Genomic DNA, 21,070 nt, shown 5'->3' with positions numbered 1-21,070 from the left:
GCTGTACATATCTACATATGATACAAGAAGGACCATGAATGAATAAGCCAGTCTTGATTTCTTTAATTTAAAGAATCTAACAACCATCAAAGCACAGACATGTTTATTAAAAAAAATAACAATAATACTGTTTTCCGAGGTCTGACGTAGAATGTGATAGTCTGAGGTATTAAACTCTAGAGTATGTTTAATGAGGAATACTTCAAAATGTGTTCTGAGATATACTCTGATATACAGCTGTGACCCCAACCATGTAAACAAACAAACAAAAAAAACATTTACAGATCACCTCAAGTTAACACAGCATCTATATGTAATCAAGGTAAATGAATAAAAAGTACAAAGGCACTTGTTTCAAATGTACATTAGAATGAAATTAAGGATTTTAGATGGCACTTAGATGTTACCTACTTGATGTAAACTTAGGAAATTGCCTTCTTAGGAGAAAGATACTTGCTTTCCCAGAGTGGTAATATTCAAATGTGCAAGTTTGATACTAATGGCTGTACAGGAGCTTTTATCAGAAGTGACTTATGGCTTCCTTTAGAAAATAACCTTAAACATCATTACACATAACTGCAAGTCTCAATGAGATTAATGTTAATACTGTGGCAGTATAATGTAGCACTGCTGCTGTAGTGTTTTCACTACGAGGTCAGCATCAAGCAGTTCAAGTTTGTTCTGTGTTCAATTCATTTATATTTGATAGGTTGTTATTGTTTTTTGAGAACAGCTGTGGGTCAATTTTATGATGCAAACAGATGGCCATGATTTTTATATATTAACGGCCATTAAATATTCTCAAAAGTGAGCACAAAACATTAATGACACAAGTTAAAACTTGAGTTAAAACTTGGTTAAAACACTGAATGAAATGTTGCCTTATAATTATGAAATCTGTAAAATGGTGGCATTAATTCTGAACATTTGTTTGAAAAGATAAATGTGGCTTCTTTCTGCCTTCCAAAATTTCTGATTGCCTTATTATACACTACCTTTCAAAAGTTTAGGGGGTCAGTAAGATTTATGTTTTTGAAAGTCTCTTATGCTCATCATGTTTTGATGCACAAGAAACAGTTGAAAATAGTTGTGCTGCTTAGTATTTTTGTGAAAACATTTTTTTCAGGATTATTTGATGAATTAATCTTACAATTTAATATGTCCTTACTGAAAAAAAAAGAAAAAAAAAGCATTGATTTCTTAAAGGACAAAAACTGACCCCAAACTTTTGAACAGTGGTGTACATTGTGCAAAATAAAATGATATGCTTCAAGTGTTAAAAATGAGCATGAGGCACAATTTAATTTATCAAACTGTTTTTCAGAACAGCTCAAGGTTCATTTTCTGGGCCAGTTGGTAAATACAGGTCAGCTTGTATGAAGCATTTCTCTAAAACTCAGTGTGTAATGGACTGCTGAAATCCCTGGATCCAGTCTCACTGGGTTTCATGAAGATGCCCTCCATCGTTCTCCAGTAGCTGTGCGAGCCGCTGATCATCATGCCGTGCACTTCTCTCTGGCCGTGGATGGGTCTGCCGTACTGCTCGCCCGTCACAGACAGCAGAGCGTCAGTGGCCGTGTGACGGAACCGAACGGACTCATCGCGCTGCCACACGGAGCCTGCACACAGAACGGTCCACTCGTCCAGATGGTCACCCTCGCCGTTCTCGCCAAAGGCACTGACCTCCTAGACGGGAAGTTTTTAAGTAAACTTGCACTGTTGTAACATCAAACTCTACATACAGCACCTTTACATTACATTGTGTGATAAAAAAGATGAAATATTAAAACCTGATTTGAAGAAAGCGGGGAAGTAAAGTAGTGGCTGTGTAGATTGCGGCCTGTGTTCACATGGGTCAATCGAATGTTCTGTCCACACTGTACCGGATTCCCTCGATGACATGCAGCGTCACTGGTGCCCCGCACACTCCAGTAACTGTTACTGTCCTCCACTGCAGTCACACCGGTCACTGACTGCTGCCCACTACCTGGAATTAAATAATCCCATTAACAGATCATAGAGAGAAGGTGCATCCCTATTTGTGTACTTATGCACTATTCTATGCCGTTTAGTAGTATGAATGTGTTCGCACTTAAAAAGTGAGGAATGTTGGACAGTTCATCCATTCAACTGTCTTAGCTTTAATTGCGTAGGCTAGGGCTCTCAGACTCTGATATTGGATTATGAAATAACCTTATTACCATATTAATACACTACACGGTTGAGAACATATAGTGCATAGCATAAGTACACACTGCATAGTGTGTCAGTTGGACACAACTAGAGTATGCTTTTAAACCACCCAGAACATCTACAAACTTATGTTTATGTTTTCATGAGAAAGAGAAAGAAACAGACATTGAGTGTAAGTTTTCTAATATCAAATTTCAACACTGTTAGCTTTCTGAAGGCATAATTATAAATGTACTAAACAATAAAAATACACTTCAAACTATAATTACGTTAATATAATATAAGTGACGGTTGTTAAATAATATTCTACATCAAAGTTTAAATCACTTCCATATAGATGAGAGACGAACAGCGTTTATGAATGAGTCACTCACCAGATCCATAGCGGACATCATGAGAGTGTAATCTGACGTTGTGTTTCACATTGAGCAGCTTCACCACCGACCCGCACGTTACAAAACTCATTTCACTGCCAGTGGACAGTGTAAACATACATGACAATAACACTGATATGAACAACTGGACCCGCAAGAACCCCAAACTCTCCATGGCTTATTGAGCCCTATGGAAAAACTAATCTTTAAAACCCCTAACTGACGTAACATGGAGCGCGTGAATCACTAAAAGTTAGCGCGCCGTCTTGAGGTTCGGAGAAACAATATTGTCGGGTAGAAACGAGATTTAGTTCGTTTATGTGGTAAACTTGAATTCAAATTGGTTAATATTTAAATTATGACTTTTAAAAAAATGACAGTAACATTTGGCTCATGCCATAAACGGTCACAACGATATCTATTAAATTTCAGCAAATGAATTTCTCCCGACCGGAAGTTAAATCTGTGTTTACCGGAACGAGAATCCCGACAGTAACCCTCGGCCGTTTTTGTTGTCACTATCAAGCCTCTTCTAAAGTGACGCTTCGTTCTTCACCTCGTCGCATATTTTCAAGTCTTTAATCGAGCTTCCTCGCAAGGGAAAGTAAGTGCTCAATAGTTTCAGTCAGGTGTTTTTAAAAGCGGCGAATAATTCCTGGGGTTGTTTTTCTTCTCGCACAGGTTAGCTGTTAGCATGTGGGCCTTGATCTTCTCACAGCATCGCGGACAGTCGTTACGTGATTATTTTTAAATAAAGAAAGAAAAAAAGAGCATGTCGTTTGCTACCGTTTACGCTTGATTCATCGCTATCTTTCAGGGTATTTCTCAATAGGCAACGTTATAAACTTGGTAATTATGCGTCCCATATTCCTTGGCTAAGCTAAATTATCTATCTAGTTAGTTGCATGGACATCAAGTTCATTTCGATATGTGTTTTGGCCTGGATTTACTTAATTTATATTTAAATGTTATGTCTTAACATATTTAACATAAACATTAGGTTACCATATAAAGCAAAGTGCTGTTTTGAATTACTAGCGTAATAATAATCAACTTAAGCCACTAGTGAAGATTATTTGTCATGCGATCCAGTCAGTCTTTTGTTTACTGCTGCAAGTGATGTGTCAGATTAGATGTATGACCTTTAAATGATTTTATTATTTTTAAATTGAAGTTTACTGGTTATGACAGAGGTCTTATTGTATAATATTGTTTCAATTTAACATTTCATACTGTAATACTATCAATACCCCAAACCCATTGAATGCTATACCATATTTATCATACCCATACCATATTTGTCTCAGATCCCTTGTAAAAAAAATCCTGTTTGGATTTTCACATAGGCCTTGCAAACATGTCTGACTTCATCGAGAGCGAGGCTGAGGAGTCGGAGGAGGAGTTCGAGGAGAAAGACCTGAAGCCCAAGAAGACGCAGAGATTTATGGAAGATGATGGTAAGATGTTTCCTACTTAAAGCCACATCCAGGACAGGAATACTACCAGAAACCACATTTTAGTGTTCTGCTGTTTAATTAATTACTTCATTGCTCCAGAAGAGGAAGAGGAAGAAGAGAATACTGAAGATCAGGATGAGCATGGAAACCTGAGAGGACTCATCGATGATGGTGACGTGGAAGAGGAAGAAGTGCCAGAAGCGCCAAGTGGGAAAGAGGACAGTGACTCTGGTGAAGAGGTCCGTCATCGCCGCAGGAAACGAAGTAGGTTACTCTGATAAAGCCACATTAGTAAATCCTTCTGTATCTTTGTGTTTTGTCAGTTCACTAGTGAATAATGTTGTTCTCATTAGGGCTGAGTGAAATCAAATATTCTCTATATGATCACTGCTATTTTGCTGAAGATAACAAATTAAGCAATGTTATGAATATTGCGATTCTTCAAAGTGTACAGTAAGTTTCCTAAAGAACATGTCATTATAATACTGTTGTGATTACGGTTGGGGATCGAAAATCGATTCCAGTTGTGGAATCGGATACTTAAAGGGATAGTTCACCCAAAAATGAAGACCTTTTTTAGATATTTTTAAATATATGAATATTTTAATTTGTGTTCCGAAGATGAACGAAGGTCTTACAGGTTTGGAATGACACGAGGGTGAGTAATTAATGACAGAATTTTCATTTTTGCGTGAACCGACCCTTTAAGGTCAACAATTGGATACTTATCGATTCCTGTTTTCAAACCATTTTCAAGCACAAGACGACGCGAAAGAGAACTCAATTCGGCACTCGCACCATTTTCTTTGCACGTGCACAGAGAGCCGCCCCTCATATAGTGCATGATACTGTACACATCTTGTGCTTGAACGCACAAATACACATACAATTATGTCACAACATACTTATAGACGCAGTCGGTTATGTATTATGTGAACTTAAACAGTTGAGAAAGAAAACGCATATTGGATCCTGCATGGGGCCTTAAAGTGACAGCAGCCTAATAAACCTGCCGCAGTCTGTCATCAATGTTAAATAAAGAACAAAAGAAAAAGAAAACCACTCACTGATCTTGCCTGAATACATTGTCTAACTTTAAGTAATCTATTTTATTTATTAAAAAAAACGGCAGTGTTATTTTACATTTGATTACAATTTCTGTACCTGAACATTGTTCAGTTGTATTTATTTGTGCCATTGCTAATTTGTTTATTTGTACTTATTTTGTTACTCTTCGCTTGTCTTTAATAATGTTTGAAATTTATATCAGTTTGTCCAGTTGTTTTTTGCTGTGGTATTTTTTGTTAAGTTAGTGTTCTTTAGGCTGCTGATTTTTGTTAATGGAAATCAGCTGCAACAAAACATTTTGCCAAAAGACACACAATAATTATGGCTGATATAAATGTTAGACTAAATGTTTTTGCTTGACTGGAATCGAAAAGAATCGGAATTGATAAGCAGAATTGGAATTGGAATCACTAAAATTCAAACGATACCCAACCCTAGTTGTGATGATTCCTTGTTTCAAGACTTGTGATTATGATCGCAATAAAACAGTAACGGTGTCTATGATTTATATTTCAGTAGCATAAACCGTGCTCAAGTTGGTAATGTAGTTCATTTTTGTAAAACTGTTCAAACTTCTCGTTTTAATTAATTGATTGATTTGTCACTCAGATTTGTTCTGGAAATACTTGCATGGTTTTTTTTTGGGGGGGGGGGTTTGTTAGATGGTTGCATGTGGATACTATAATGTACTTTCAGTGTTCATTTAGGAAAAACATCTTGATTACTTAAACTAGGTTTGTACTTCTTGCATATATATATATATAAATATTGTTTTCTATATTGGTTTTCAATTTTGCTCAGTGCTCATTAAAGAGTGTGTATATCTGTCAGGTTATGATGACTATCTGGATGATGATGATCTGGACCTCATTGAGGAGAATTTAGGAGTGAAAGTGAAGAGGAGGGTGAGTCACCAAAGTTTCTGCTTGTTCTAGATTGCAAGTTTTTCACTAATTTAACTGATACCAGTTTACCACTTTTGAGTTAAATTTTGAATTCATAAAACGTGTGTTCAGAAAAAGAAGTACTCTCGTGTAAAAACCATGGATGATGAGGGGGAAGATGATGAGAAAGACATGATCGCTGATGAGATCTTCACTGGGGATGGAGACGGAGATGGAGAGGTGGAGGAAGGAGAGGCTGTGGACACACTTCACCCAAGAGATGATGAAGAGGAGGAAGACGATGAGGAATCTGGTAGAAAAGACATTTACTCTATTCATCATGGATTTTAATTCTTACACTACTATTCTGTGGAATTTTAGTGATGTTTTGTTTTTTTCTTCAATCTTTGCAGACATTGATGATTTCATTGTGGATGATGATGGACAGCCCATCACTAAAAAGAAGGGAAAGAAATTCTCTGGCTATACTGATGCGTAAGTTCTGTAAACAGTGTTTTGATTATGTAAATTTAGACTTCCCTCCTTGGTATGATGGACTAAATCCCTGGCATTCAACCATATGACTTTCTTATCCCTAGCGTTACTCTCTTTTCTGACATTCTAGTGCTTTGCAAGAAGCTCAAGAGATTTTCGGGGGTGATTTTGACTTTGCTGAGTTCGACACTGAGGCGTATGATCATGCGGAAGAGGAAGAGGAGGATCAGGATGATGAGTCATGGGATCGACCGAAGAAGCAGACCAAGAGAAGAGTTGGCCGTCGTAGCATCTTTGAGATCTATGAGCCCAGTGAGCTGGAGAGCAGCCACATGACTGATCAGGACAATGAGATCCGCTCTACGGATATGCCAGAAAGATTCCAGGTGTGGATCAGCGTTAGACTGTGTATAAAAGTGTGTTTCCTTTAATGGTTGGGAATAAGGATATTTTATAACCTATTGTCATTTGCAGTTGAGGGCCATCCCTGTAAAGCCTGCTGAGGATGATGAGCTAGAGGAAGAAGCTGAATGGATTTACAGGAATGCCTTCTCTACACCAACCATCTCCATGCAGGTAGGAATTGAATGTTTGTATATCATAATTTTTATATCATGGCACTAAGCTAACTTCTGTGCTTATTTTGTTTGGTTTGCACTGTAGGAGAGCACAGACTATCTGGATCGTGGGACAACCAGTAATTTCAGCAGAAAGGGCCCCAGTACTATTGCTAAAATCAAAGAAGCCCTGAACTTTATGAGGAATCAACACTTTGAGGTAGAGTCATGGAGGAAAATAGGGTGTATTAGAGCCGTGACACACCAGGCCGTCGTCATCTTTGAACATCTGTCCAGATCATTTTTGCAGTGTTTTTCTCACATCAGCTGCAGTTTGCCCCATTCAGCATGTTGAATTGGCGTCGGGCCATCTGTGAGAGAGATCACTCTGATTGGCTGTTCAGTTTAGCTAGTCAGTGCACGAAAATAAAAGCAAAAGTGATGAAAGGGAGCAAAGAAGTCAAGACGGCACTGACAGAAGGCTGAATCAATGATTGTTATTCAAAATAAGCTTGCGCTGCTTTGTTTATGGTTTGGATGTCTGCAGTCCTAGTTTTGGTTTCTCTGTTTGAATGACAAATATACACACTTGATACCTGCTGATACAGTTGTTATTTCCTTACACGCACGCAGGTGCAGAATGCACATGCTAGTTGACAGTTGCCTGTAGTCCTTTTGGTGTGTTCAAGCACAGATTTTTGTTCCAGATGCAGCCGACGCAACAGTCGGCTGTAGTCGCCGCTAGTTCTTTGACGTCGGCTTGGTGTGTCACTGCCTTTAAACTTACTTGATAGACAGATCATCTGGCATTAACTTGTCCCTCCTCTCTTCTATCCTACAGGTTCCCTTCATTGCATTCTACAGGAAGGAGTATGTGGAGCCAGAGCTGAACATTAATGATCTGTGGAAGGTGTGGCAGTGGGATGAGAAGGTAAGGGCCCAATCAGAATGTTCTCAGAATGCATTGTGGTTTCTGCTTTTTGTTTTAATTTAACAGTTAAATGTGTCTGTTTATGCTGTCCTCTCTTCAGTGGACCCAGCTGAAGACCAGAAAGCAGAACCTGACACGTCTTTTCCAGCGAATGCAGTCTTATCAATTTGAGCAGATCTCAGCTGACCCTGACAAGCCACTGGCTGACTCGACTCGTCCCCTAGACACTGCTGATATGGAGAGGTATGAGTACCTACCTAACAAACCTTCTAACATATGATGCTGTCTCCACAGCAATCATTTGTTTCTTCTGCTTTGACAGACTGAAAGATGTCCAGTCTCTTGATGAGCTGGGAGACGTCTACAACCACTTCCTGCTCTACTATGGCCGAGACATTCCTAAGATGCAGAATGCAACCAAGGTCAACAAAAAGAAACTGAAGAAGATCAAGGAAGTGTCAGAGGAAGATGGTACAGCCGTGTTTTCACTGAATGAGCCAATTATGATGTTCAAGCATACATTAGACTAACACCTGTTGTTGTTTTTTTGTTTTTTTTTCTGCTAGGGGAAGAAGCAGAGGTGGAAGAGGAAGAGGAAGAAGAGGAGCAGAAAGGGCCAGATCTGAAACAAGCCTCCCGTAGAGATATGTACAGCATCTGCCAGAGCGCAGGCCTTGGTGTGTACATCCTGCAAATATAAATAAGACTTAACAATATATGTATTTTTTAACAAAAACAATGTTAGAAATATGTTCTATAATATGATAGAATTATGTAAATTGGGGGGAAAAAGTTAAGGTATTATTTTAATTGTATGTAATTATTTGCATATTATATAATGACAATGCAACTCCTTGAAAGTTATGAATTCATACACACTTTTTTTTATTAGATGGTCTTGCCAAGAAGTTTGGTCTGACCCCAGAGCAGTTTGGAGAAAACTTGCGAGACAGTTATCAGAGGCACGAAACTGAGCAGTTCCCTGCAGAGCCTTTGGAGCTGGCCAAGGACTATGTGTGCAGGTAATGGATCAATGAAAACTTGAAATTGTATCTTAAAAAAAATTCTGTGATACTCAAGTATTTTAGCCACTGCTTTCGGAATAATAAGTTTGCAATTTACATATTTATTCATAAATCATACATTTATTCATGTTTTCATAGCCAATTTAGCACCCCGGAGGCTGTTCTGGAAGGCGCGCGCTACATGGTGGCCATGCAGATTGCCCGTGAACCGCTGGTCAGGCACGTGCTCAGACAGACCTTCCAGGAGAGGGCCAAGATTAACATCAAGCCAACTAAGAAGGGAAAGAAGGTTGGTACTTAGGATTTACTGACCTACCTTATATTATGCAGAAAGTGTCAGTTTTCTACCATCATTTTATTAACTGTTGTATTTTTGTTTATCTTCTACTCTTTTGCTTAACCATATTCATCAAGGAAAGGGTATTAGCAAAGTAGCAACTTTCCCATCCCAGCAGAGTTCTGTTGTGGTAGAGCTTTAGCTAGAATGAATTCTGTTGATGCCTGTAGGTATTGTTATTGCTTTGCTACAGTGTTACCGTAGTGAACTCCTATTCAAACCCAGACTGAACTGATGTGCCAGTGACTGCATTGTTTGCTCTTTTGTCAGTAATTCCACATCAGCTAATGTCTGTCATGTTTCCCAGGATGTGGATGAAGCGCACTATGCTTATTCCTTCAAGTACCTGAAGAACAAGCCTGTGAAAGAGCTCAGTGGAGATCAGTTCTTGAAGATGTGCCTGGCTGAGGAGGAAGGCCTGCTCGCCATAGACATCTGCATTGACCTTGTGGGAGTCAAAGGGTATAGTTGTGTCCTGAGAATTTTAGCTTGATTAAAAACCTGGAAACAATTCATGTGTTGTTAAGGATTATATACAAGAGGTACTAAGAAGGTTTTTTTTCGTCATCTCTACAGGTATGGAGATCAGACATACTTTGATGAGATTAAGCAGTTCTACTACAGGGATGAGTTCAGTCACCAGGTGCAGGAATGGAACAAGCAGAGAACACTTGCTATTGAACGTTCCCTTCAGCAGTTCCTGTATCCACAGATGGCCAAGGAACTGAAAAATAAGCTTATTGCTGAAGCCAAGGACAATATTGTTAAGGTGCCACATTGACATTTCCTTTAAAAGCTACCCAACAGTTTCTGTGCCAAATTGTGGCCTAAAACATATTGATTTGTGTTTCTTGTGTCTGTGGTGCAGTCTTGCTGCAAGAAGCTGTATAACTGCCTGAAGGTGGCTCCTTATCGGCCTGATCAGCAGGTAGAGGAGGACGATGACCTAATGGATGAGTCACAAGGAAAGGGTATCCGTGTACTCGGGGTGGCCTTTGCTACTGGCAGGTACATATTTGTACTAAGTGAGGGAATACTTCACTTGATTTTAAATAGGGATGCATCAGCACCATATCGGTTATTGGCAATTTGGTATTTAATTTGCGTTAAAGTTCACTAATTCTCGCTTAAAGTGAATCACACTTCAGTGAATAACACTAATCGTTTAATAATTTGTTGCTATGTTCTTGTGTTTCTATAGAGACACACCAGTTTTCTGCTCCCTCATCAATGGTGAAGGAGAGGTTGTGGACTTCCTCAGGCTACCTTATTTCCTTAAGAGGAGAAATGCATGGAGAGAGGATGAAAGAGAGAAAAAGGTGAAGAAACAGAAGCCCTGCAAGCCATTTACTAATTACCATTTACCATTTATTAACTCGAGTTGATTTCAGTATTGTGGCTTTTAAAACATATGTTGTGTTTCCATAGCTTCAAGACATTGAAAACCTCAAGAAATTCCTCCTTAGTAAGAAGCCACATGTTGTTGCAGTTGCTGGGGAGAATCGGTACGTTTATTATCGCTCCTTTTGTTTTAAAAATGCCATAAACTTTTATTGGGCCGCATGTTAATCCTGTTTCTGGACGTGTGTAGTGATGCTCATATGGTGTTGGAGGACATCAAGCGCACCATCAGTGAGCTGGAGCAGGACTCCTCTCTGCCTGCGGTGGGAGTGGAGCTGGTGGACAACGAGCTGGCTATGCTTTATATGAACAGCAAGAAGTCTGAGGTCAGTGTAGTGCGACAAATACTTGACAAATAAACCGTTGTTGAAGGCTCTAGGCTATACCTTTCCTAATGTTTATTTCACATTCTGCTCTTCTCATAGGCGGACTTCAGAGACTACCCACCTCTGCTTCGGCAGGCTGTGTCTGTGGCTCGCAAGATTCAGGACCCCCTAGTGGAGTTTGCCCAAGTCTGCAGCACCGATGAGGACATCCTGTGTTTGAAACTGCATCCCCTACAGGTACCAGCCCATTCTTTCATCTAATGACTTACTTTTTGCCATTTATGTTTAAAAACATGACAGGGGATTAAACCGATAAATTATGTCAACGCGTCGCTCCACTTCCAGCCCTATTAATTACTTCTGAATTCCTCATTGTTTTTGTGTAAAGCCTTGCAATGTCTGTCAGTGTAATTAAATTTTTTTACATTTCTATGTAGTTTTTAATGTATTTTTATTTGTTTAATTTTTGTACTTCTTTTAGATTCTGGTTCTTATCAAACATTTATTTTCTGTTCATTTTTAAGGTCCCATATATGGTTCATTCTCAGAGATACTGGAAGAAGGGATTTTGTTTATTTTTACTGAATCTGATGAGCATGAAAAGTGTATAATATAATGCAACAAAGATTGCTAAAGTCAACAGATTTTACTAATAGACCCATCGATCTCTTTGTAAAAAATAAAATGATACTTTTGACTACAATGTCATTTTACCTCTACAAAATAGTGGTCTTTATCCATGGCATTTAATATTTTGGCTTTCATCACTATTTCTGGAAGTCTTTCTTCATTCTTTTTTTTTTTAATAGGCTTCTGGTTGAATTGACACAGAATGACCCTATATTTGGATTTTTCTTTCAGGTTTGAGATGAAGGCTATTTGTGAATCAATTCTCATGTATTATTTAAATGTTATTCAGGAGCATGTAGTGAAAGAGGAGCTGCTGGGTGCTCTCTACTGTGAGTTTATAAACCGGGTGAACGAGGTTGGTGTGGATGTGAACCGTGCCATTGCTCACCCTTACACCCAGAGCCTAGTCCAGTACATCTGTGGCCTTGGATCTAGGAAAGGCTCACACCTGCTCAAGGTAAGACATTCTTCAAAAATCTCTATTCTCACTTTTGGTGTTCACAATGTTCTCTATTTGTCTAGCTAATGGGTTAAGATATTTTGCTAGAACTAAATGTTGAAATTATCTTCTGCACCTTCCCAATGTTCCTCAGATTCTTAAACAGAACAACACAAGGTTAGAGAACCGTACCCAGTTGGTCACCATGTGTCATATGGGACCCAAAGTGTTTATAAACTGTGCTGGCTTTATCAAGATCGACACTGCCTCTCTTGGTGACAGGTAAGATGCTACACATAATGTGTGTGAATGACCACCAGCTCACTCTGAATTATGCTGCATACTGCCAGACGAGATGAAAAAATGTCTTCTTTCACTCTGCAGCACTGACTCCTACATTGAGGTTCTGGACGGTTCCCGAGTGCACCCTGAAACGTATGAGTGGGCGCGTAAAATGGCAGTGGATGCTCTAGAGTACGACGAGTCGGCAGAAGATGCCAACCCAGCCGGAGCGCTAGAGGAGATCCTTGAGAACCCAGAGAGACTGAAGGACCTGGATCTGGATGCCTTTGCTGAGGAGCTGGAGAGACAGGTGAGCTTTGTTTTGGTCTTAATTTTGGCTAGTATGCTTATGTTTGTTCTGTTTGCAGGCACATTTATCCAAAGCGACAATCGAGGAATACAGCATAAGCTGTTCAACCATATACTTGACTGAACTAAACCTTTTTCCTGTAACCATATACATTTTTCTTTCTTTCAGGGTTATGGCAATAAGGGAATTACGCTGTATGACATCCGTGCGGAGCTCAGTTGTAGATATAAAGATTTGAGAGCCCCTTACAGACCTCCCAACACTGAAGAGGTCTATAACATGCTTACCAAGGAGACGCCTGAGACCTTCTATATTGGTAAATACTACCTGAACGTTTTGATCAGAGAGTAAAATATAATTATAAACCTACAGATTTACATATTTTATAGTGTTCTGTGATGTTTGTGGTCTCTGTCCTGATACTGTTGGCACAAAAAAATATGTTTGAATCTTATTGCACATATAGGTAAACTCATCACCTGTGTGGTGACTGGCATCGCTCACAGAAGGCCACAGGGCGAGAGTTACGACCAGGCCATTCGTAATGATGAGACGGGACTCTGGCAGTGTCCTTTTTGCCAGCAGGACAACTTTCCTGAGCTCAGTGAGGTGGGAATCTTTTGTTACCTTTCAATGGATTGAGATCATGGAAATTTTAGCTTTTGCACATTTTGCCAAATGCTCATATCATGATGTTGTTTTTCTCAGGTGTGGAATCACTTTGACAGCGGCTCCTGTCCTGGTCAAGCCATCGGAGTGAGAACCAGGTTAGATAACGCCGTCATGGGCTTTATCCCAACCAAGTTTCTTAGTGACAAGGTGGTCAAACACCCTGAGGAGAGGGTCAAGGTGAGCTAATCTCAAATTTCCTTTCTTTACTTTATCTGTCATTCATTTATATGCAATATACATTAAATATGTCGCCCTGCAAAAGATCTCGAAGTCTGAATCTCCTTTTGACATACTTACTTATGCCTGGATCTCCACTTATAGGTTGGCATGACTGTGCACTGCCGCATCATGAAGATTGACATCGAAAAGTTCAATGTGGACCTCACTTGTAGAACATCTGATCTGAGCGACAAGAACAATGAATGGAAGCTTCCCAAAGACACCTACTATGACTTTGATGCTGAGACAGATGATGTCAAACAGGAAGAGGAGCTTAAGAAGAAACAGCAGAGAACCAGTCAGTATTGACAAAACCTCTTTTTGAGAGCATTTACCATATTTTCAAGTGATGCAGGTATGACTTTCGTTTTCTTTTCACTAGCTTACATTAAGCGTGTGATCGCTCACCCGTCCTTCCACAACATCAACTTCAAACAAGCGGAGAAGATGATGGAATCCATGGACCAGGGTGACGTAGTTATTCGACCCAGCAGTAAAGGGGAGAACCACCTGACGGTCACGTGGAAGGTGGCTGATGGGATCTATCAGCATGTGGATGTGCGTGAGGAGGGCAAAGAGAATGCCTTCAGCCTTGGACATACTCTATGGATCAACAATGAGGTGAGCTGTTGCTACATCTTGCACATACATCACCATTGAAAGGTTTGGGGTCTAAACTAGATTTTCAGGTACAGAAATAGTAATCAAATGTAAAATATCTGTATAAATATAGATTAACCCTTATTAAAGTTATTCAGTCAAGAGCAGTGAGGTTTTTTTTTTCTCCCTGTCTGTTGTTTGATTAAAATATAAAAACAGACAGCAGCAGGATTATTAAGCTGCTGTCACTTTAAGAGTTGCACGTAGGGCTGGGACGGTTACCGCATTACCGCAATACCGCGGTCACGTGACGCCTACCGCGGGTCTGAGCTCGTCACCGTCATAACCACAAAAAAAAAAAAAAAAACACTGGCCTTCACATGTGTTCACGTTGTGTCTAATGACATGGATTCATTGATTCTAATGACATGGATTGTGTCTTACATGGATTCAAGGTTTTCTAAACAAAACTTATCATCAAAAGATGGAGCAAATCTGACCTTTCACAAGTTGGGGAGCGCAATGTTCCATGACACATAATAACATTCCATTCGTAGGCTATTGACTATAACCCCTTATTTACACTCTGTGGCGCGAGTGGTCCTTATTTACATCCACTTTTGCGACGTGACGCCTCCCCACATTTGTACATTGATGGGTGTTTACCGCTATGGGCATGGTTTTGACCGAGCAGGAAATGTTGCGTATTAGAACAGAGAACCTGCAAGAGACTTCCCCGCCGTCACCATATGCTCCATAAGATGGGCATCGGACAGCTTTTTGACGCGCAGCATTTTTCCAAATGAAGCGCCACCTTCCCGGAATGCTTTGCAGGTGCGTCAAAGTCGCTTACGTCACCCATAGGAATAAAGTGGAGTGCGGCGTGACAGATGTGTCGCACAGACAAGTGGATCTGTAACGTTACCGTCAGTGCTTGTGTTTACACCAGCCACGACGCGGTGCGTTTCAGAAGCGTCTCTCCGCTTCGCTTCGCTAAAGATAGGCGCCTAGTCTATTTTCGACAGACGCTGCGTCCAAGCTGCACCGTAAATACAAAATAAAAGTACAAAAAAAAGTAAATTTCAAAATAAACACCCTGTGCAGACTCCCAATTATATTGCAAAATGTCTTATAGCCTATAATTTGAAGCCCCAAAAGCAGGACCTCAGCTTTTAATTGCACGTGCTTAAATATATTTAACACAATTCTCTCACGTGAAGACCGCGTTTGTCAACCCTCGCGGAGTCGCGGCAAGTGCACAGCACCAGGGAGTACTCTTGACGGCACTTGCAAGAAAATGGATAAGTAGGCTACATAATCAAATTCACAAATATTACACCATTTAAACATTATTAAAAATACATAGGCTACTGAGTTACTAAAACAATCTTTGTCAAAGAATACACTTGTATGTCCACAGTTTAACATTAAAGGTGCCATAGAATGGATTATTTTATTATTTTATAATGTTTCCTGGGGTGCCCTTATAATGTTAGTATGTTTTTTAGATCAAAATTTGTTATAATTTAGAAATAAAAGGCATATTTCCTAGCCTGATTTCATCCATTGATTTGAACACTCTGTTTGAAGGGGCGTGTCTGCTGTGAGACTTCAGTGTTGTTGCCCACTGCTGTGATTGGCTGACATGCTTGCATATGAAATATCTGGCATTACATGTAGAGCTATCTGGAAAACTTTTACTATTACAGCTTTTATATGTTTTTACTATTACAGCTATCGGGATTAACGAATCATGAGAAGTTTTTTTTAAAGTATTTAGATCTATTCCCATCACATAAAAGGTTTCAGTGATGAGCACTGAGCAGATGACAGCCTGTTGATCGCGTGAATGAAGATCTTATCACTGCAACGCGATATACTGATGCATAAACAGTGTTGAACGACTTTGAAAGAAAGATTATCTGTCTGAATTTGAACAATTACACATCAGAAATTCACATAACCCACTGGTTCTCCAGAGGCTCGGATGAAGGAGCAAAAAAATATTTTTGTGTTCATTTGTACAACCAAACACTGAGCAACTGCCATGCTTCGTTCGCTCGTTTGCAAGCCATGATGTCTCTCGAGGAAAAAACAATATCGCGCTGGATCTAGATAACACAATGTAAATTATCGTTAATAAAATCCCTACTTGCCGCTTGCGGGAATATAACGTTAGTTGAAATTGCCCCCTTCGTCCGTTTGAGACGCCGAGAGAAGCCTGGCTGCTTGATATTGTTGTAACAGTCCGTGGTGAAATGGGCAGAGCAACTAAACAACTTCGAATTAAACTGTAGCGGTATCCGATTATAGATAGATAGATTATAGATAGATCTGCCATTTTCCCTATGATCCTCCTCCTGCTTGTTTCTTCACCTGCAGAACTTCTGATGATTCGGCTGTGCAGTTTCGCCTGGCACTGAGCATGGGCTGGCATATGCAAATTTTTAGAGGCGTACATATTAATGATCCCATCGGTTTCGTCACAGTTGGTGTTATGTGGAGATTCGCCCGTTTTTCAGGGGTGTTTTTCAAAAACGAGATTTAAATAAGAAAGAGAAAACTATGGTGTTTGAGACTCACTGTATGTCATGTCCATGTACTGAACTCTTGTTATTTAACTATGCCAAGATAAATTCAATTTCACATTCTATGGCACCTTTAAATAAAGCACATAAACAGTACCCGTGATTATCACTGCCACACTTTGTTTGTTGTTCCAGCTGCGACGTTGCAGAAAAAAAAAACTGGGGGAGGGTAGGGAGGGAGGGGTTGAGGTTTAAAACGGTTTACCGCAATACCGCGGTAATTTCTTGCTTTTCAACCGCGGTAAGAAAAAATCCATACCGTCCCAGCCTTAGTTGCACGGATCCAATACACTGTTACACATGCGTTTTATTTATCATGTATTTATGTTCACTTATGACATAACCGACTATGTGTACGATATTACTCGACGTGAATAATTTTGTGTGAATATGTCTGTTCAAGCTCAGGAAGATGTGAAAGAGTAATTTTTTTTGTGGAAACTGATACATTGGTTTCAGGATTATTTGATACATTGAAAGTTCAAAAGAACAGAAATCATTTGTAATATTATAAACGTCATTACTGCCACTTTTGATAATTTTACTGCATTCTTGCTAAAAAGTATACCATTTTTTTTTTTTTAATTTTTTCTTTTCTTTTCTTGACCCCGAACTTTTGAACTATAGTGGAGAAGCACAATTCGTTCATGCAGTATATCTGAAATCTAATGGTAGTCGTGGTTATCTGCAGGAATTTGAGGATCTGGATGAAATAACAGCCAGATATGTCCAGCCCATGGCTGCGTTTGCACGAGATCTGCTCAGCCACAAGTACTTCCACGACTGCAATGGAGGTGATAGGAAGGTATGTTATAATTCTGAGGAACTACCATTTTTCTGTTCTCTTCATCTAGATATATACTATGAAATGGCCTCTGCAAATTGTAGATGAGGAGTTGTTTATTTATCCTTTCTTGCGTTTGTACAGAAAATGGAGGAGCTTCTCATAAGGTCCAAGAAAGAGAAGCCAACATTCATCCCCTACTACGTTTCAGCTTGTAGAGACCTACCGGGCAAATTTCTCCTGGGTTACCAGCCTAGAGGGAAGCCGAGGTAACGCTCACTACCCAACCAGAACAGAGCACTAGACACGTCAAATTTTTTTAATAGCGCTTTGCTTTTGTTTTGCAGGATAGAATATGTAACCATCACTCCAGATGGCTTTAGGTATCGGTCTCAGGTATTCTCTACGGTCAATGGTCTCTTCCGCTGGTTCAAGGACCACTACCAGGATCCTGTGCCAGGTTAGTATTCTCTATCTAAACCCCAGCTCTGGCCTAGCATCATTATTATTCCTTTTAATGCAGCGTTGTTGTCTTTCTAAAGGTGTTACACCAACCAGCAGCAGAACGCGAACACCAGCATCAGTGAATGCCACACCTGCCAACATTAACATTGCGGGTATGTCAGACATGCTGACTTCTCACCTGAACACAACAGGGCTTTCTAAAGCTTCTCAAATGATTCTTCTCATGAATGTATTTTAAAACGCATACCTGTCCCCTCGCTCTCAGACTTGACTCGAGCCGTCAACGCTCTTCCACGAAACATGACATCCCAGATGTTCAGCGCAATAGCGGCGGTTACAGGGCAGGGCCAGAATCCCAACACAACGCCGGCCCAGTGGGCCTCCAGTCAGTATGGTTACAGCGGCGGCAGCAGTGCTGGAGGAGGTGGCAGCAGCAGCGCTTATGTACGAGACCTGCACCTATTTGCTTCTTCATCCTACTGAGTCAAAACAGAGCATGCTAATATTTAATATTCTTTCCTTGCCTTTCCATATTTTCAAGGTATTCGCAACGCCCCAGCAGCCAATGGCCACACCCTTGATGACGCCCAGCTACTCTTACACCACACCTGGCCAACAGCAGGCCATGACCACGCCTCAGTATCCCAGCAGTACGCCACAGTCCTCACACGGACACCATCAGCATTCGTCCTCCACTCCATCGTCCTCGTCATCGAGAGTGCGGACGCCACAGCCCAAGTGAGTGCTACTGATTTCTTCAATGCACAGAACCATGTTATGGTCTTTTATGGAGAGGTGTTCCAATCTCTCTTCCATCGCACTTCAAAGAAAATTGGCCAACCAATAAGATTCAGGTTTTGTCGCATGACCAGAGCTGTTACTTGCAACTACAAGTTTGTAGCGCTCATGAGTATTTGGCTAAGTGATCGTGAATGACAGAGAAAGAATCTGGAACCGGCTCTCGTCTCCGCACTCATGTATTTGGTGTGGTTTGATAAACACCATATCAAAAACAAAAAACCGAATGGCATTTGAAAGCGTAAATACTGTTTGACTTCCGTTTTGAATCAAAGTTACGCAATGCTTTGTGTACCAGATTAACTATATTTCTGCATTTCCATAAGCACCATCTACTTTCAGAGTATGAATTTGCATTTTCTTTAAGCCTGTGACATTTTTTACGCATTGGAAATTTAATTTCAATAGGAATCCACATGTTCGGGGGTTTTGCGCAAAAACATTTCCCACAGATTTTGCTGATGTTTAAGTTTGTCACGTCAATTTGCTGTGCTGACCAATAGAAAGCTGCTTGGTTTGAAAGAGACTTCTGTGTGAGAAGCGCTTCATACATTGCTATGCAATTGACAATGGGCATTTCACAAGATTTTTTTCACTACTTTTTTTGTGTGTAATTAAATTAATATGGGGTATGATGTAGTAAAACTCATCTGTGTTCCCTGCAGGACAAGTTCCCACACTGCCGTGGATTGGGGTAAGATGGCTGAACAGTGGCTGCAGGAGAAAGAAGCTGAGCGGCGAAAGCAAAAGACACCCCGCATGACACCCCGACCTTCGCCCAGTCCCATGATCGAAAGCACGCCCATGTCCATCGCAGGAGACGCCACTCCCCTCTTGGACGAGATGGACCGATAGGAGGAGAGAAGGAGGGTGCTCAGACATCTAAATATAAAACCCAATCCATCCACGTCCCATCTCTCACCCTACGTCTTGCTCTTTCGCTGCTAGAAGTATTTCTTTGAGTCATTCAGAGCTACTGATACAATGACAAACACTTGAAACATGATGACAAACAGATTTAGGAAATGGACCTACAATATAAGTTTGTCACAAGGGTTTTCTTTTCTTTTAAGTGTGTGCAGAATGCACCCCCTTTTTCATTTTGTTTTTTAACTAAATTTAAAAGGAAAGGCTTAAAGCATGAGACGCTGCATGATTGTGCCCATGGGAGTTGGTATTCAATTCATCGTAAGATCATTAGTTCAAGCCCAGTCAGAGAGCTTTTCTTTTTGTATCTGGCTTAAACATCTAAATAAAACCCTGTTTCAGTATGAACCAGAGCACTGTAATGATTTAAAATCTGTGTTCTGTTGAGCTGTTACACAAAACTCTGAGAATAAAGCACTCAAGAGATTTGTAAAGCTGTTTATCTACTCTAAAATGAAGTATGTGACTTCAAAAGACATCTTGTAAATGCCATGTTTTTGTGGACCATTACAGTGATCAAAACGAAAGCGTTTTAAATTCTAAACTTTGAAAAATGATGTTTTTAAGGTTTGCTGAACCCATTAATTTTGCTGTTCATTTTTGAAGCTACAGAATCAGATGTCACTGCTAATAATGTGCTTATACAAGTAAACTGAACTATTGTGCTATAAGGTATTGAGCTTTTTCAGTTTGGATGCTGTTTGTGTGTATGTAAATGCATCTTTGCTGGCCAGACGTCCTGAAGGTGTTTGCACACATGCTGTTTGCTTTGTCTTCTTTCCTTTATGTACAATCCTGTGTATCACTATAGACAAAAAGTGTGACATTTAAGCAAAGAGAACTTTATGAACAGGCTCCTTATACTGTGACAATATTTTCACACACCAAACAGTTATTCGTATTATGACTTCCCAACCCCCACGACCCATTTAGTGAATATTCCAAGCTCTGGGAAGAGTTTCTGACCTGATCATGTGTTCTTTTAGCACCGAGGCTGCACTATGCCTTTAGGTCAGGAAGTGAGCTCCAAGTGTCTGTTCTGTTCAGTGTAATTTCACTGCTGACATCCATTTCATTTCTTTCTTTGATAAAGTTGTCAAAATTAAACTTCTGATTCAAGTGTTTTTATTCAAGTAGTCGGTTTCTTATCCGTCTATACTTATTTCAGTTAGTAAAGAACTTAACTTAGGCATCTGTGATTTAAAAAGGTGGTGTTATTCCCTTTTCCATGTGACATTTGTTGGAATTTTAATGCCTCTGATGCTTAAGAGACTACCAACAATTTCTAATTTATTTTGACACAATCCA

General features: G+C 40.0%; 2 protein-coding genes across 3 annotated transcripts; one reads left to right on the top strand and one right to left on the bottom strand.

The window, feature by feature from the left end:
* Positions 1-48: 48 nt before the first annotated feature.
* On the bottom strand, positions 49-2,802 carry sdf2 (stromal cell-derived factor 2). Its single transcript, XM_084137935.1, has 3 exons — positions 2,568-2,802; positions 1,791-1,987; positions 49-1,686 (listed from the first exon to the last, which is right to left on the bottom strand). The coding sequence occupies exons 1-3, from the start codon at positions 2,740-2,742 to the stop codon at positions 1,390-1,392; spliced, it is 669 nt and encodes a 222-aa protein (XP_083994061.1). The 5' UTR covers positions 2,743-2,802; the 3' UTR covers positions 49-1,389.
* Positions 2,803-3,031: 229 nt separating this feature from the next.
* supt6h (SPT6 homolog, histone chaperone and transcription elongation factor) lies at positions 3,032-20,869 on the top strand. 2 transcript variants are annotated; one of them, XM_084137450.1, is made up of 37 exons: positions 3,032-3,171; positions 3,914-4,024; positions 4,124-4,288; positions 5,924-5,997; positions 6,109-6,289; positions 6,390-6,471; positions 6,602-6,857; positions 6,946-7,047; positions 7,135-7,248; positions 7,870-7,959; positions 8,060-8,202; positions 8,282-8,430; positions 8,526-8,636; positions 8,852-8,981; positions 9,123-9,273; positions 9,629-9,783; positions 9,898-10,090; positions 10,190-10,329; positions 10,523-10,640; positions 10,750-10,826; positions 10,913-11,048; positions 11,148-11,285; positions 11,968-12,135; positions 12,272-12,399; positions 12,502-12,709; positions 12,878-13,025; positions 13,176-13,318; positions 13,418-13,558; positions 13,703-13,898; positions 13,983-14,221; positions 17,480-17,593; positions 17,717-17,841; positions 17,920-18,032; positions 18,115-18,189; positions 18,303-18,481; positions 18,579-18,775; positions 19,501-20,869. In XM_084137450.1, the coding sequence occupies exons 2-37, from the start codon at positions 3,925-3,927 to the stop codon at positions 19,688-19,690; spliced, it is 5,169 nt and encodes a 1,722-aa protein (XP_083993576.1). In that variant the 5' UTR covers positions 3,032-3,171; positions 3,914-3,924; the 3' UTR covers positions 19,691-20,869. The 2 variants fall into 2 exon arrangements, with proteins under 2 accessions (XP_083993576.1, XP_083993577.1); XM_084137451.1 differs by having other exon boundaries at positions 3,033-3,171; positions 4,127-4,288.
* The last annotated feature ends 201 nt before the right edge of the window (positions 20,870-21,070 follow it).

The sequence above is a fragment of the Abramis brama genome, assembly GCF_963993115.1.
Source record: "Abramis brama genome assembly, chromosome: 15".
NCBI lineage: Eukaryota > Metazoa > Chordata > Actinopteri > Cypriniformes > Leuciscidae > Abramis > Abramis brama.
Note: the sequence above shows the minus strand (reverse complement) of the source record. Positions and strands in the feature narration are given on the sequence as shown.

What these genes read in the sequence shown, in the direction of transcription:
- sdf2 (XM_084137935.1), bottom strand. Translation starts at nt 2,742, where the DNA reads ATGGAGAGTTTGGGGTTCTTGCGGGTCCAGTTGTTCATATCAGTGTTA. An exon ending in TGATGTCCGCTATGGATCTG is followed by an intron (nt 1,988 to 2,567) that starts GTGAGTGACTCA and finishes ATTTAATTCCAG; the next exon opens with GTAGTGGGCAGCAGTCAGTG. An exon ending in CCCCGCTTTCTTCAAATCAG is followed by an intron (nt 1,687 to 1,790) that starts GTTTTAATATTT and finishes CTTCCCGTCTAG; the next exon opens with GAGGTCAGTGCCTTTGGCGA.
- supt6h (XM_084137450.1), top strand. Translation starts at nt 3,925, where the DNA reads ATGTCTGACTTCATCGAGAGCGAGGCTGAGGAGTCGGAGGAGGAGTTC. An exon ending in TCATCGCCGCAGGAAACGAA is followed by an intron (nt 4,289 to 5,923) that starts GTAGGTTACTCT and finishes TATATCTGTCAG; the next exon opens with GTTATGATGACTATCTGGAT. An exon ending in GCCAAGGACTATGTGTGCAG is followed by an intron (nt 8,982 to 9,122) that starts GTAATGGATCAA and finishes ATGTTTTCATAG; the next exon opens with CCAATTTAGCACCCCGGAGG.